At 43.0% G+C, this 16088-nt stretch overlaps 1 protein-coding gene across 2 annotated transcripts in view; it reads right to left on the reverse strand.

Moving 5' to 3' along the window:
- Positions 1 to 16088, reverse strand: part of Sk (small conductance calcium-activated potassium channel) — a 279006-nt gene that overhangs the window by 157683 nt on the left and 105235 nt on the right. For both annotated transcript variants that reach the window (XM_076792011.1, XM_076792010.1), the window contains exon 4: positions 7575 to 7784. In XM_076792011.1, the coding sequence (XP_076648126.1) occupies positions 7575 to 7784 (210 nt within the window). The remainder of the gene's footprint in view (positions 1 to 7574; positions 7785 to 16088) is intronic.

Raw genomic sequence — 16088 nt, forward strand, 5'->3', positions numbered from 1 at the left:
CTGCCCGGACGAGTCAGAAATGGTTCCCGATTGTCCGCGGAAGAGCGGGCGAAAACGATCGCGGCCGAAACCGAAAGCGAGCCGTGATTGGCGGAGAATTAATCGCGTTTTATCTCGCCAAGTGTCTGGCTCTCTGCGCTTGTCGTATATCGAGGGCGAACGCGACAAGGACAAAGCGCCGCGGGACCCCTTTGTCCCACGGTTTTGGAAATTAATTAGGAGCGGCGCGCGTTCAGGGACACCCGAGAAAATTTCGTTTTGATAAATTGGCTCGCCGGGGAGGCGGTGAACATTCACTGGAAAATGTACAAGATTAACGATTCAACCAAAAACAATCGCACGAATTTATTAATCTCCGCATCCTGGACGATATTTACGATTTGGTCGTGTCTCGTGGATCTACGACACGGATAACACAACCGAATTTCCGTGATAAACGTTAAGTTGAAAAATCGTCGGTCAAACCGGTGCGAATTTTTTGAACGCACGTTTTCCGCCCCGTCGTCGAAAAACTCGATTTGCCAATGGACCGTTCAGTTTTAATAATTTACCTGCATGGCAGGATAAAAAGGTTTGAACATCGCAGCGGCGCGGACAAAAAATACCGATAGACCGGCGAACGTTATTAACATTGTAGGACATTCGATTGGACCGATTAAAAAGTCCATAAAGCGCGCGCTGATGTCCAGTTTTCAGGCAGAGCTTGTCGAAAACCCGGCGAAAAATCGCCCGCACGGTGAAACAGCTGCGTTCACGCTGCTCATTCGAGCCGACGTCAACCGTCCGTGAAATTTTGTTTCGCGACCGGGTCGTCGATCAAAATTAACTGCGCCATTAAGTCGCGAAACGGCGTCCATTACGCTCGAGACAAACGGAACGGATTCGAGTGTTAATTGCGGGATCACTGTGTTTTCCGAACGGCACTTCGGCCGATCTGCGATTTTGATCACTGGATTGCGGATTTTTATGCAAAACAAAAATTTTCTGCATTTGCTACAAGTAGATTTTATGCATTTCTTTTTCTGCGGATTTTATGCATTCATGACAAAAATGGGCACGCACAATTTAAAGCAGTGGACATATTAAAAAGATTTGATGACGTCAGTCTGTTCGCTTCACCTTAGTTTATTTTATTTTTTAATGTAAACATTTCGTATTTTGCATGCTATTGAATTCTTTCACTCTTCACGCACTCTGTCAAATTGAAATTGAAAACATAAATAAAAACAAGGTCGTATCGTGGCGGGGAAAGATGTACGAGCACGATATCCGCGAGCTTAAGTCCGACGCAGCTGCGTGGAATATTAATTACAAGTGGTGCACGGCACTCGCGCGAATTAACACGGACAATCGATCAATTTCGACGATCTCCGACATCGGTTGATCCTTCGCGAGCCCTGACGCAAGCTTGTTTACCTATCGATCCGACGACAAGGCAGAAAATCCTGCCTGCGCGAGAGACTGATAACAAGGTGTCAATCTTCGGATTCAGTGGAAGTTCAGTACGGACAGTACTACAGTTCGTTCGCTTTGATAATTAGTGAAACAAAAACAAACATTTCTTACATAACATGTTCTTGAATTCTTTTAATCTTTCTACTGTTTCAAATTTCAAATACTCATTTTTACTCTAATAATTATACACAATAGTGGACCAACCGAGTCTAAACAAATTTTGTCTTGTGGTGGCCAGTTTCAAGAATTTTTATTTTATTTTTATTGCTGGTGAGATTAGGGAAAAATTTAGTTCTCCGGTATCTGCCGAAAATCGTCTCGGATTTTCTCGAAAAGAAGTGGGCGCTCTTATTTCATCAAAAATATCCCCTAACCGGAAGAAGCTCCGGCAAGTATGTTAAGATTCCTGCGAAGTTTCTCGAGGACTTCCGGTTTACGGCGCGCGCCTAACGCGTCCGACGATCTGAGACGTGTTCCAAATTCCATCGGCGTTCCTCCCCTCGAGGACGCAACTATAACTTTGATTTTTGGAAACAGTAAATTACCCGAAAGAAACACAATAAAAATACTTGTTCGATCGCTTCGAAATTTCGCGAACGGGCACCAAGCACCGGCGAATTCGCGAATTGAAGATAAATTTGACGTCGAGGTTGCGAAACGGAGCTCGTAACTGCGCAGCCTTTTGGGAGCGTTCTAGCCGCGAGGTGCATCGTAATTTATCGAGTGCAGGCAACTCGCGAACTGTTTTTCGAAAATCGAGGTGTTCGGTACGATGGTTTTTGGTCGGCGCGCAGAATTGCGCGTGTAAATGTCGCGAATAGTCTGTTTCCGGCAGACGAAATTGTAATCTGCGACACGCGGTCATTTTCATATTGCCGTTCGAAAGACGCAACGGCGAGATGTTGCTCGCGCTGCTGGATTCCCATTCCCAAATGAATTCGTTTAACTTTGACATTTATTTGGGAAATGCACTTTGAGGGATAATGCGTTTGGAAATGAGAAATTGTAGACTGCGTTTCTCATCTCCGACTCGTTTGATTCGTGAACCAGCGATTTGCAAGCTGACATTATGCGAGAATGTTAAACTCTAAAGTGGAATCCCGAGCATCTGAGTGATGCAATTTTTTCCAAAAATTTGGTTTACGCGAGAATATATTGTCGGAAGAAGTCGTTTGAGAGTAATGAATTCTACATGGAATTTGATTCGCTTTCTGCGGAAAAATTTCGCTAAAATGCAAAATTCTGCAATTTAAAGTGCCCGAGTGGTTTATGCAAAAAAGAAAGGTATCCGTGTAGAAATATTTTTGTAAAAAGAGGAGATTTCATCCGACAGAAAAACGAGTGAGAAAGAGGATTTAAAAATTAATTGAGAAAGTAATATAAATTTTCTGACGAGCTCGGACCTAAATCAAATATAATAGAAATTAGAATGGATATGAGTGATAGTGTACAGAGGAATAAAATTCACAGAGACTGGAGAATTGAATTCAGCCTAAACAATTATAGGAATCTGATAGTTTCGAAGCGGGTTGAAAATTTAGTGGCGAACTACGGTTGAAACTTCCAAGGGAACTTCGGACGAGCCTTTATGAGGGAACTTTTACGACAGCCAATCTATTTAATATAGCGACAGGTGAAACGTACAATCAATATCGAACTGCAGAAAAATATTGTACTCCTTACAGTGATAGTGCAATTTCAGTATTGCCTCGCATGAAACGTGCGAACACGCTTTTTACGAAAATGAATGATCCATAGATTGCAAAAACTTCAAATTGAGTCCCGAGTTTATTGTTCCACGATTCGTGTTAACGCAATGATGAATGTAAATATGAATAAAGTTTCAAAAATTTAATATACTGTCGGGAGCCAACGTGTGTACATTTTTCTCTGATTTCGAGAAGCTCGGGTTCCCCTGGCATAAGCATCGGTCCGTGTGACCTTGAATATGTTTCGTAATTAGTTGCGCAGACGTACCGGCATGCTCTCCCGACGGAGAATGGTAACACACCTGTCTGTGTTTCTCGCGAGTGCGAGATTTAATGCCACGCTTGCTCGCACAGGTTCCCTTTGTTGCCCGCAGTTTTCCGAGCGCTTTGAATCGCGGATTTACGAGCCGGAATTTTTATTCCGCGAGCCGGCAAAGGGACATCGTAAAGTTCCAACCCTGAGCGACGAGAGATTGCTTTTCCGCGTGCTCCTCGGCTGGTTCGACGATGACCGAAGACGGATCCACCCTTGACTCGCCTAACGCGAACCTAACTCGCGAATCCCCCGCAATTTAGTGGACTCATTCGCTCCCAGCCCGAGCAAAAGCTCCCTCGCGAATAGCATAATTTTTATCGTTCCCGTTTTGCGATTGTTTAACGCTCCGGAAAGGCGTTGCTTGCTTCCCGAGGCGATAACAGCGAAATTAGAGCGACCCAGATACGAATTCGGGGAATTAGTTTGTAACGCAATTACTGGTCGCGAATTGGAAGCGACTGACAATTTCATTTGAAACCTTTCGTTGGCTTAGGCTACTTTATAACGCTGGACTTGGTATACTCGATCACGGGAAATATTTTGCACTGTTTCCAGAGACGTTTAAATTTCATTTTTGAGACAGAACGTGTCCTGAATTTCTCGCCGTACCACGTAAAAACCAGAAAGAAAATGGTGGAAATGAAATGAGAAGGCGCGGAAACTTCGGATGGCCTCGTTCTTCTAACTATAGCACACGTTCCTATATTTCGTTGACAGACGGTCAAACGTAGGACGAGACAATTTTGATTTATCACGTACCAACTTTTGTTTCGAGTCTTCGAACTCTATTTTCTAATCGGCTAATGGAACTTTTCTGGAACCTAATTGAAAGGATAGCGACGCGAAATTTAGTAGAAAATGTACTGTCTGGGTAGACGGAAATATCAAGAAATATTTTTAATGACTACTATTCATTAATGTAATGGACCCGCTGGCAAGAATTTACGAAATATCTGCGAGGCTAAAAAACCGTCTCAAAAGACGGATTGCACGTTGTACCAACAACTCTATACATCATAGTTTTTACATGTTGTGACGGACGCTATTTCTTAACACAATGGAACATCTGTTGTTCAACGTAATCAGGTGTCAATTGATGTTCAGCAAATTATTATTATACAGCAAATCGTGTCGCACATCACGTTAGATTGAACTTTCTAATTGCAACTGATTCTACTAAAATAAAATAGGAAAAGCTATGCATCGTTAGAGAACAATCTTTGATTCGATTTATTCGATAAAAATGTTTGCAGACAGATCGAGCTCGCGATGTGTATAACAATTTAATCGGAGTAAATTTACAATGTACTCGCGTTGAATATGGACAACGTTGGATTGAACGGTGAAGCAAAAATGTGCATCACAAGGATATGTTCGATCTTGCCGAATCCGAGCGCAAAAAAAAATCGCAGATAAATCGCCCGCGATGTGTATAATAATTTACGACATTAGCCGTCGAATCCACGTGAAAGAACATTTCCAGCCGGACAAGGTTCGGTTCGGGGATCGGTTTTACATCGAGCGGCGGGGGAGGAGCCAATCGATGGGGGGAAAAAATCGTTTTGCAAAAATTGTCTTACCTTTCGGCGTCAGGCGGACTCGTTCCCACGAAACTTTAATAAAGAACGAACGTGAACGCGAAATTTTATCGGCGCTCCTTTCGATATATCGGTCGTTCGAGAATGCAGGTCATGGTTGGGCGAGAGAAGTAAGTTGCTGGATTGGCGGCAATACTTCATAGCATGGTTGGTGAACAGTGGGTGAGATAGAGAAGGCATACCCTATAGGTCAGTGACGCTAACTACGTTTGCCGGGGACATAACCGCACGTACGCACGATAAAATGCATGCTGCATTAATATTGCACGTACGTGTGCCGGTGGGTAAGGTCGAAACCGCGATACCATCTCGAAACGATCTTCCTCCGCGAAGAACTTTAAAGTAGATCGATGTCTGCCTATTAGTCTCCGAGAACCTTCTCATTAGCACACGCCCACCTACCTCTAACCGAGCCACGAAAACTTGTTGAACAAAGCCCCCGGTTTTCGCTCGGGAAAAATAGCGTTTCATTTTTCAATCACCCCATCCCCTTATCCGGTAACTGAGATTTTATTATTGAAACGCGTCAGCGCCGCGTGTGATTTATCGCGACTTTGATATTTCCGACGAGAAAACTTGGTACGTGGAATTTATGACAGTGGTATTACGTTTGTACAGAAATTGGTCTTAATAATATGTGCGAGAAGAAATATCAATGGAAACGATAGAATAAAGTTCCGGAAAAATTGTATCAATTGTGCAACACTTGTCTAGCAAAATACAAATACAAAAATACAAATTTATTAATTTATTGCTTTTTTAAATACTGTAGGTACTCACAATCTGATTTAAATTGAAATGTTTGTTTATAAAATCAGGAGAATTAATGCACAAAGATCTAATTTAAATTTGTAACTATATCTTTCCGTATTTATTTTAGTTTTTGTGGCTTCTCTGAGAATTTATTTACCGCCCCAAATTATTATATTTGACTGGTAGATGGACGTCGTTCTATTGAGTAACAAATTTGATCTGAATTTTATTAAGGGATTAATAGAACGTTCCGTGACAGAACTGAAGATCGATTTTTTAAAATTCATCGAGAGGAAACGAGTGGATGTGAATGCACCGTTGATTCCGACCCACCACAAATGTTTTCTTTTGGAACTTTTTTAGATTTACTGAATGATCGATGATTTTAATCATGATTTCAGACCGGATTAGTGTAACAGAATGGTAAAACAAAGACATAAATTATTAGAATCTGAATGAATTTAAATTCCTGTCGATTGATTACAATGAAAATTGATTTCTATTCTAGTCTATTGTTTTCTGAATCTATGTAGTGTGATACAAACCTTGTTTTCAGTATTTACGAAAAAATGTACAATGAAACTTGGAATGAAATTAAAATTGAAATCAGGTCAGCTGTAATATAAAGATAAATCGATTAAAAATGAACGGAACTAATTTTCTAATTTTCTTTCGGTTAAAACATCTAAGCATTTCTAAACAGACTAGAACAAAAAGGAGTAAATAAATCTAAGGGACTATCATTAACTCACTATTCAATTATTTCATGCTTGGAACATTTAGTATCTTCTTCTTTTCTTATTCCCTTTCAGAACTGGGTAAATTTATACATTTTGTGTACCATAAAAATATAAATTAAAAATTTAATCGATCCTCAAACGAAGAGAATTTACATTGTTAGCCAAAAGTGTGAGACCAGGATTTTCTATTAAGAACAAATCGTTTCCAACTTGCACAGTGTAGTAAACTTATAGTTTCCTAATAATGTTTCTAGTGTAATAATAATGAACCCAGTCTCAGACTTATATCCGGTCAGACAACAAAAACCAAAGATCAAAGTTCCAATAGATCATAGGTGCCAATAACCTCCCATAACAATGACATCCCCAGAAAATTATAAAAATTATAAAATATAAAAGAAACAAATTCAAGATCCTCTCAACTAATAAATAAACCCAGTCTCAGACTTCCAGAGAACAAAAACCAAAAATCAAAGTTCCAAAAGATCATACAGCAGACTGTATAGTCCGGCTCGTGCGTCGGTGTGTAAGTTGCAATAAAAAACAAAGGCACAGTATAATACCGTGCGTGGATGTGTTGGCAACAAGGTAAGTATACAGGGTGTCCCAAAAATTTTGTACCTTCTGGGGGTGATTCCTGAAGTAATTTGAAGCAACTTTTTCCTTTACGAAAATATTCTCCGCGGCTCACTTAAGGAGATATTCGCGAAAAACACGGGCCAATCAGAGCGGAGCTACAGCGGGTCCACTGATCGTGGCGTTGCCATTGGCCGAGCCGGAGTCCATCCGTTGTATCCGCGCTCTGATTGGTCCGCGTTTTTCGCGAATAATTCGTTAACAAAGCGGCGGAGGACATTTTCGCAAAGGAAAAAGTTGCTTCGACTGACCTGAGGGACCAGCCCTTTGAAGGAAGCATAATATTTTTCGATTACCCTGTATAGTATATCATATATATAATACATTCGACACAGGCAATGTTATGGGAATTGAATCTAGTGCCCACCGTCTTGACGTAGCTGACGGTCTCGGCGGTCGCCTCGGTGAGGGCCCTTCGCAGCCTTGATCGTCGCACCTGCGACAGCGTACGTGGACAGAGAACGACGCCCTGTGCGCCCTGCGCGCCGGAACCAGACCCAGAACCGGAAACCATGGCCATAGGCGGCGGAGGCGTCGTCGGCATTGTCGTCGACGACGATTTGCACCACCACGGGAACTGGGCGTGTTTTTATCACGTTGTTAGTCGTTGTTAGCACAACAGAAAGACTCTTTTTCATAGGCACAACAGTGACAGTGGTGGGAGTGACGGTGGTTTGGTGGTAGTGGTGGTGGTGGCTGGTGGTTTGGTGGTGGTGGTGGTGGTGGTTTGTGGTTGTTACAGGTGCAGTGGCTCAAACGAGTGACAAAAGACAATATGCTCAACTGTGAATCACATGTGAGAAGAGACAGGGTATACACCCGCCGCACGACCCGCCGAAGCTGGTCGATACCTCGCGAACACGAACGTGTGGACTGCGTCTAATTCTGAATGGACGGGGAAACCAGGATCCGCGAGTTGGTGTCTCTCTGTAACGACCATGAGTGGGGGAGATTCTCTGGTGAGAGGGCTCTGGATTTTTATGCAACTTTTGAAACCACTTCTTTCTTCCCTTACTAGTGTATCGATACTATGTAATTACTTGAATCTTTCTACTACCTCTCGGACACATCCAGATGAAATTTGCACATATAAAGAATTGAAAAGAAATTGTTCCATACAACAGCGACCACAAGAGAGACAGCTACCTCCCCGTTTAAAGTTAATAAGTTTTATTACACCGGCGCCTTAGAAATTACTGTCGGGCTTGCTACTACTTAGTCTTATGAAGAAATTAATTGTTCGAAATAAATGGGGAGGAATGCAGTGCTCGTAAAGCGCGCGCGCGCGCGAGCGCCTGCACCAAGTCTGTTGAAAATTTTACGATTGCAATGAAACTTTACAACTTGTCCCATGATCAATGGAGAAGTTCTTTAATGTTTTATAATGAAGGGTGTCCGTTGAATTCTACGCGACTTTCCTCTCGGTGAGCCCGTTCGATTACTCGGTATAAAGATGATCGACCGGGAGTAGAAAAATCGTTTGTCTGTCGGACGATGGAAGAAAATGAAATTGAGTGGTCGGGGGAGTTCGAGTGGCTTTGTCGGAGTACCATTCAGAGTTAGACACGCGCTCCATCGAGGTGTCAACACTATCGTCTTCCGAAGTATTGACAGTCTGAAAACCGCTCGACGGCTCGTGGCAGTGGCGACTTACTCGCCGACTGTTCGTTGTGAGGGATAACTCTCCTGAATCTTGTCCAGAAATTAGACAATTCGATACATTAGATTTTATCGGAATTGATTGCGTTACTTCTAGTAGGAGCAATATAAATTTAAATAAAAACCCCTTGTCTATTACTGTCCATTGTTCGACGGTACAATCATTACTGTCTCACTGTCCTGAACAATTCGCTAGTGGAAAAAGAAAATCTATATTAAGCGTATGTCTACAGAAAAATGAAGTTTCGTTCATATTTAGTAGACAATGTTCAAAATCTTCGTCAAGATTTTATAAATTCTTGTCAGAAACGACTAGAAGTATGAAACTGTGAAGAGATCACTCGAATTTATGCCCTTGCATAATGTCGGACGTAATAAAATAATGAAGGAACACATTTCTTCAACTTCTGTCTTTTACAATCGAGTTAGACAAATTTTAATTTTGCACAAAGATCCGGTCAGTCTGGTAATTACAAGACAAGGGGTTAAACCGTTTTTCCCAAGCCCAATTACTGCCATCCAAAGACCACGCGGGTACTCTCCAAGGGGAAGCCCTGGAGAATTTATTCTCCGATTGGAAAGCGTGACGACAGAACGAAAGTAAAAGAGAAAAGGAAGTAGACGTAGCGACAGTACCGAGGAACGAGAGTGTCCATCCGGAAGAGGAGCCGAAGAAGAAAGAAGGTCGAAGTGCTAGCAAACGTTACACGTCCCAGAGGCCACTCGATCATCGTGCCGTCCCCGTAACGAGCAGCTGACGAGTAAGTCAAGGCCGGGCAGTTTCCATCGAATCACCTTGTACGATCATCCGAAACCCCGGGCCGTACGGGCAGAGATAGACAGACGAACAGACGAACAGACGGACGGACAGATAGACAGAGACAGTGGTGGAGCGAATGTTCATAGAGAGAAAGCGGGTGCGCGGCCGTGTGTGTGCTAGTCCGGACGCGTGATCGTTTCGCTATCGATTCCGCCTCGTCCCTCGTCAATCCTTCTCTAGGCCTGTCTTTCTTTACTCTTCGATCGCGCGGGATTGGACAAAGAGATAGAGAGTGAGTGAGTGAGTGAGAGAGAGAGAGAGAGAGAGGGGTGTTAGCAACGTTGGCGGTGGTAGTGGTTGGCGGCAGGGGTGGGGCGGGGGTGTGTATGTGAGAGAGACAGAGAGAGAATAGTGAACGAAGGCTCGACAAGCGTGGAACTCAATGATCCTCTATTATCTAAAGCTGACCACTACTAGTTCAGCGCTACCGCTAGACTAAGGACACGCTTCGGAACTAAAGATTTCTCGGGGGTTCACTTTCCGCTATGCAGGGCGGGGCCAACGGGGGGCGTTTGGGGGGTGGCGGTGGTGGTGTGTGCTGGTTGTAGCTGTGGGTGAAGTGGGGGTGGTTCTACAATCGAATGGGCAAGCTCCCTTGCTTCCGGGGTGAGGTGAATCCTGGCCTAGCCGCCGGATTAACGATGCAAAAGAACGCTAATGGATGAGAAGAGCGGGACGCCGGCCGATCTACTACGCGACGTGTGTTCAGCTAGGGTGAACCGAGGACGAGCGAACCTCTGCGTTCCTCCGGGAAGGGTGGATGACTTCGCGGACCACTGAGACGATCGCCTGGGGCATGCGGTTATGCTCGAGCTGCGATTAACCATTGCATTGGTGCGCACGGTGTTTCGAGGGGTTAGCTCGACGATACTATATTTTCTTGTTACTCGACTCTTTCTTCTCGGTCTTTCCGACCAAAATTCGGAACTCTGTCCGGTGTAGAATATTTTCGTTGTACAGGGTAGTCTGCGGTGAAAGCGGAAAGGGACAGTTCTCTGTGAATTAATTAGTCGAAAATGTAGAATAAAATTTGTTTACACGAGGCTTTATCGTCGAGAAAATCGAGTTTGAAAATTTAGGGAACACGCTTGTTCGAAAGGAACGACGCGTTTGCTCGTGATCTACTCGATCTACTTGAAAATGCTAGGCACGGGAATTTGACGGATTTACAAAGTCGATTTTCTCGGAAACCAAGCCTAATATGGACAAATTTAATGAATATTTCTCACGTATTTTTTTTTTAGTTGAATCATCCCCACTCCTGCTGTGTCACCAGTTATTGACTACCCTGTATAGGGCCATTTTCATTTTTTCCGTATGAAATAATTAAACTGCGGATCTTTATGCAAAATAATAATGTTCTGCTGTCGATTCTGGGGAGCAGATAAAAATTGATTTCACATTGAAAACAACGTGACAATATTCTTAGATGTTTTACCCTTTTATATTTCACCCAGCCAATTTCTTCATAAATGCAAAAAATCCGCAGTCTAGAAATAATATATGGATATATATAGATCGTCTTAGATTAAACAATCTATTTTAGTATTTAGTATTTCGACAGTCAAGAATCAAAGTTTGAGTCAGCTCAGAGTTCGAGTTTCGTCCAGCTAGCATGTTCTGTTCGAGACACTGCGCGACGGGTGCGAAGCGTAGAAATATATTCTACCGTTTTATAATGTGTTCACGAAGAGGTACTCTTCGTCGTGATTGCCCATGACTATGAAATATATTGTCAAGTTGTATCTTATTCCAAGATCATCTAAATCAGAGCTGTGTACCTCCTCGTAAATGGTTACTGTATAATGAAACTGTCTGCGTTGAAGCAGCGAGCACAGCAACGCTTACTAAATGATGCTGCAGCGATGCAAGCGTCGTGGACCGAATACCATTAGCTCGTGTAATACAAAATGTCAGGTGACAAATAAAATTTGTAATTTGATCGTTCCAATGATTTTTCTGAAAGAATACGATGTTGTCTTTGTATTGCTTCAAAGTTTACACAATTACATATCGATTACCTGTCTGGAGACGTACAACCTCTTAGCATTCAATCAAAAATCATCCAAACGATCAAATTAAAAATTAAACAGGAAATCAGACATCCCAGATTACACGAACCAATACTTTCGCTTCGCTAATGTCGCCGTTCTCGTCATCGATTCATAATCTTATTAACGATGGATGTACAGGAATCGACCCTTTGCGGACGAGGACACTTTCTACTTCGTTCTTCTAACAAGGAATGATAAATTATAAAACCTTGGGGACATTTAAACATTTTGTTTAGGGGGGTGAAGTCGACCATTGAAAATTCGGCTGTTCCTCGATTTTGGATTATAATTAGACAGCGAATTTTGTACATTCATAACAGAATTGAGTAGGTGTCATTTAAAACTGTAAAAGCATTAGAAGAATTTAAATATAGTTATATTATTTTCAACAGTTTCTTGCAATTCAGGTACAAAATTTTTATTTTGCTTGAAGATTCTAATGAGCATTAAAAAAAACCTGGTGAAACACTTATCTATTGTTTACACAATTAGAAAAAAAGTCGAAAAATCGCCGAATTTTCAAGGATTGATTTCACCCCCTTAAAGGGACTTTCGGCAGCACAAAAAATCACATATCCCCAGAGTTGCATAATTTTCGAAATTTCCGGGTGCGGGAATATTTCTTGTAAGTGGGAAAACGCGTAATAAAAATTCGTTTGACTATATTTGTGAATCATCGTTTTCCGCAGCCCCATTGTCGGCACGCGTCCGCAAAGGGCCAAAAAGCAAATGAAACCGCACTACAGGCGCCGCTTCGCTACCGCGGCAATCATTATAGCTTCGCTATACGGCAAAGCAATATTCTTAAGCAACCACTCTGATCGTCGCTCCTCTGTCGCAGCTCCAGCATGTCAAGTTAGCCGCGACTCGCGAGCGTTTTCTCAAAGAACGGTTTCTGTGCCCGGCGAAAGGAAACGGTAGTCCGCGAAGATTTGTATCGTTTCTGAAATTTTGTCGTCCGGATAACGGAAACGGATCTGCGGCCTAATCTAGCGGGGGCGGAAGGGCCCAAGCTTGTTAGCGTACCGGCTGAAGCGGATCTGCTAGTTAAGCCGATCCGCTTGCCAGCCAGAGATAGCTTAATGATCGCCGCTCAGCCTCGCGACCTAGGAGCCCCGCCACTATTTACTAGCGGGATTTAGCGGCAGCCAGCTCTCTCCCGCCGATTGTTCGATCAGCCGCGGAAGAAACACGCCGCGGATTCGCTTGCTAGCTTGCGGAAAGCCCCCGGGGAGACGTCGATGGAATACTTGCCGATCTCGCCGGCGACGTTTCGCAAACACCGTCGGAGTCTGGCGGATAGTCAGGCTACTCATTATCTGCCCTCGGTGCCATTAGGCTCGAGAGAAGCTGCGGGTATTTAGCGGAGAAAGGTCCTCAGCAGAGTTCGGAATCTATTTGTTCGCGGGATAATTAGAAAACCGTCTTCGAAAGGTACAGTCCTCTAGCTCCTCTACTGATACGCAAAACGTGAGAGCGAAAAATTGGTATACTTTGAACGCGTGTTTCTGGATCGCCGTAGGAGATATCCGAGCGAAATAAAGTGGAAAATTTGGACACAGGTTTGGTCTATCCTGTACATTTTTCCCAAAATTTTTGATTATACATTGCGAGCTGGAGAAATTATTTATTGAGAATCGATGAATTATCCTCGAGAGGCGTCTCTCATATTTCTTAAGTGTTGTTTGTAGAAATTTTTGTGGAATATTTTAACGATATAAATAGTCGATACAAGTTGTAATTTATAATGCCAAGCGAGGTAACAAGAGTAACAAGAGTTTGTCTCTAGAAAAAAATTCCAGATCGTGCACGTGGCAATCGGGATTTCTCTAAAAATAGAAGTGCCGCGGCATTGGTGCTCAGAACTTTTCGCTAGATCCAATGAAAGTTCGAAGACGCAGCGAAAGTTCGGCGAATCTTGTATGTTGCATTGTTTGAAAGAGAGAGAGAGAGAGAGAGAGAGGAGAGTAGTAACACGGACCAGCGCGAGATATTCGTCCCCGAAGAAGACTCCTCGGCTAGAGATTGCAAAGACGCAGCCGGGATCCGAGATTTCGATAATGGCACGGCCACTGTATCCGGCGAATTTGCAAAACTGCGGGCTCTCCTTATAGAGCGACTCCGTGGAAGTGGCACGGACCCGGTTCTAACGAGAAATTCATTCAAACGAGGACCGTAAGTTTCCGCGGATTTCCATTGTTAACTTAACTTTAGAGGCCGGGACCGTCTCTAGTCGCGCGGGGGCGTCGAATTGTTTCGCCAGTTGCGGATTGTTTAGGCGACTGTAATTGAACCGCGCTCTTCATGTGCCTGTTCGATCCTTATGGATGCGGGTCTCGTGTAGGATCATTTGCTTACTTTCAAATTTTACGATGAACAACAGCCAGAAATTTCTTTCTTCCTGTAATGATCTTGATAAGCTGGGACTGAACACCGAATCATTCTATTTTGAACAAATACGATTTAGTGAAGATTTTATGCACTCATGGTGAACACGAGTAGGTGCCATTTAACGCAAGACATGGATTAAAAGAGTTTAAGAGCCTCGATGTACTACAGCTTATCAAAATTACTATAGGAAGAAAGGAGTTTTACACAAAAATCTGCAGTCCGCTAATTAAACATTGGAAAAAACGACAACGTATCAACTTCAAATATTTCGACTGAAATTTGCCAGTTCATCGGGAATTGATGTCAGGAAAAATTACCATAATCTAACTCCTGCCCTCCTGGATTCCAGACGATCGAACTTTCGCAAACTCTCGAGACAAACGATACATTTCCGGGAACAATCCGCCAACTATAATCCCCAAAATTTGCCGGATCGACTCCGACCCGAGAACAATCGTCCGAAGATAAAGCATAATCGCCTCGCGTCGTCATGACAGAGTCTTCAAGATGAAGAATCGCACGGTTCAGCGTGAATTCGCCGAGAGGGTCCCGGTCGACGAATTACTCATAAGATATACAGGGGAGTGAATCGTTTCAGCTGTAAACGATCCAACTTTTTTTTCCCCTCCCGCGATTAGGCGATCGTAGATCGAGGGTGGTGGAATGATGGCGGTTGGCGCAATTAGTTCACCTTTTTGCCTTTGCCTGATAATCTTGTGTAATCGGGGCTACGAGTTACGGGGGTAATCAGGGTAATGTCAGAGGATGACCTATTACGAGATGACTTCGTCTTCCTGATTCAGGGCTGGACCTCTTTAACGAAACTGTAACGACTTCGAAAGGGCAATCGCTGAAAGTGAAATCTGAAGATGCGCGAAATAGCGAAGGACTCATTTGAGCAAGACACACTGTCTTGCTTTGATCCATTGTCTGCAAAAAATATCAAGTATCTTCTTATGAGACAAGTAGTGTAGGTCAACCACTAGTCGAACAGGAATTGTGGCCAGCCTCTAGCCAGACAAGGTGTAATAAAGACATCGTGTACGTAATCAAGTAGTACAAGTCAGTCATAGTCGAGTAGTATAGAACGACCACTCGTCAAGCAAGAAGTAATAAAGATATAGTGTACATGTATAATCAGACAGGTAGTGTAGGCCAAGATTGATTCACACTACTAGTTTAATCAATAGACTGCGGATTTATGACAAACACGAGTAGGTATAATTTAAAACAGTAAAAAGATTGAAAGAGTTTAACAACGTCGATACACTATTTTTAACATATAAAAATTATTAACGAGCAAAATAAATTTTTACTTAGCTACTATAGATTGCAATTGATGTATACAAATTTTATTTTGCATAAAGATCCGCAGTATATTAATCAATGACTGAATTCTATCACTGTCTTCTTTTTTCTTCCGAATTTATTTAACCCTTCAGTGGTTTTATTAAACTGTAACAAATATCTAATTTCTCGTAATGTTTTTATTGTTTGAAATCACTTACTATTCCACTTGTTTGACCAGTGACTGACCTATTCCACTATCTGATCCATTTGGCCAGTGATGCAACGGTTCTAGTTGCCTGACCAGTGAGTTGTCTTTCTACTTGCTTCCGAATCCTTCCAATTTGTTTTGAGCAAAATCAAACAGACGAGACAACTGAACGATAAATGTCTATAAAATGGAGAGAGTCCCCTAGCAAGCAGATCATTTCGAGAAGGAAAACTGCTTCCCCGGGAACAGTGTAACGTGTTCGGGACGCCGAGCACACATGGCTACGATTCTTGGGAAACTTTTCGTCTGGGACACTGAGACGTGCCTGGGCGTGCTATGTGTCTATCAGAACCGGGTCGTGCGACGAGGCCTGCCTCTAAATATTTGAAACCGAGAGCCGTCTGTTCCCGAAAGTGCGATGCGCCGCGAGAGGATCGGAAGTTTCGCAGCCGGGCGACG

The sequence above is a fragment of the Halictus rubicundus genome, chromosome 8 (genome assembly GCF_050948215.1).
Source record: "Halictus rubicundus isolate RS-2024b chromosome 8, iyHalRubi1_principal, whole genome shotgun sequence".
Lineage (NCBI taxonomy): Eukaryota > Metazoa > Arthropoda > Insecta > Hymenoptera > Halictidae > Halictus > Halictus rubicundus.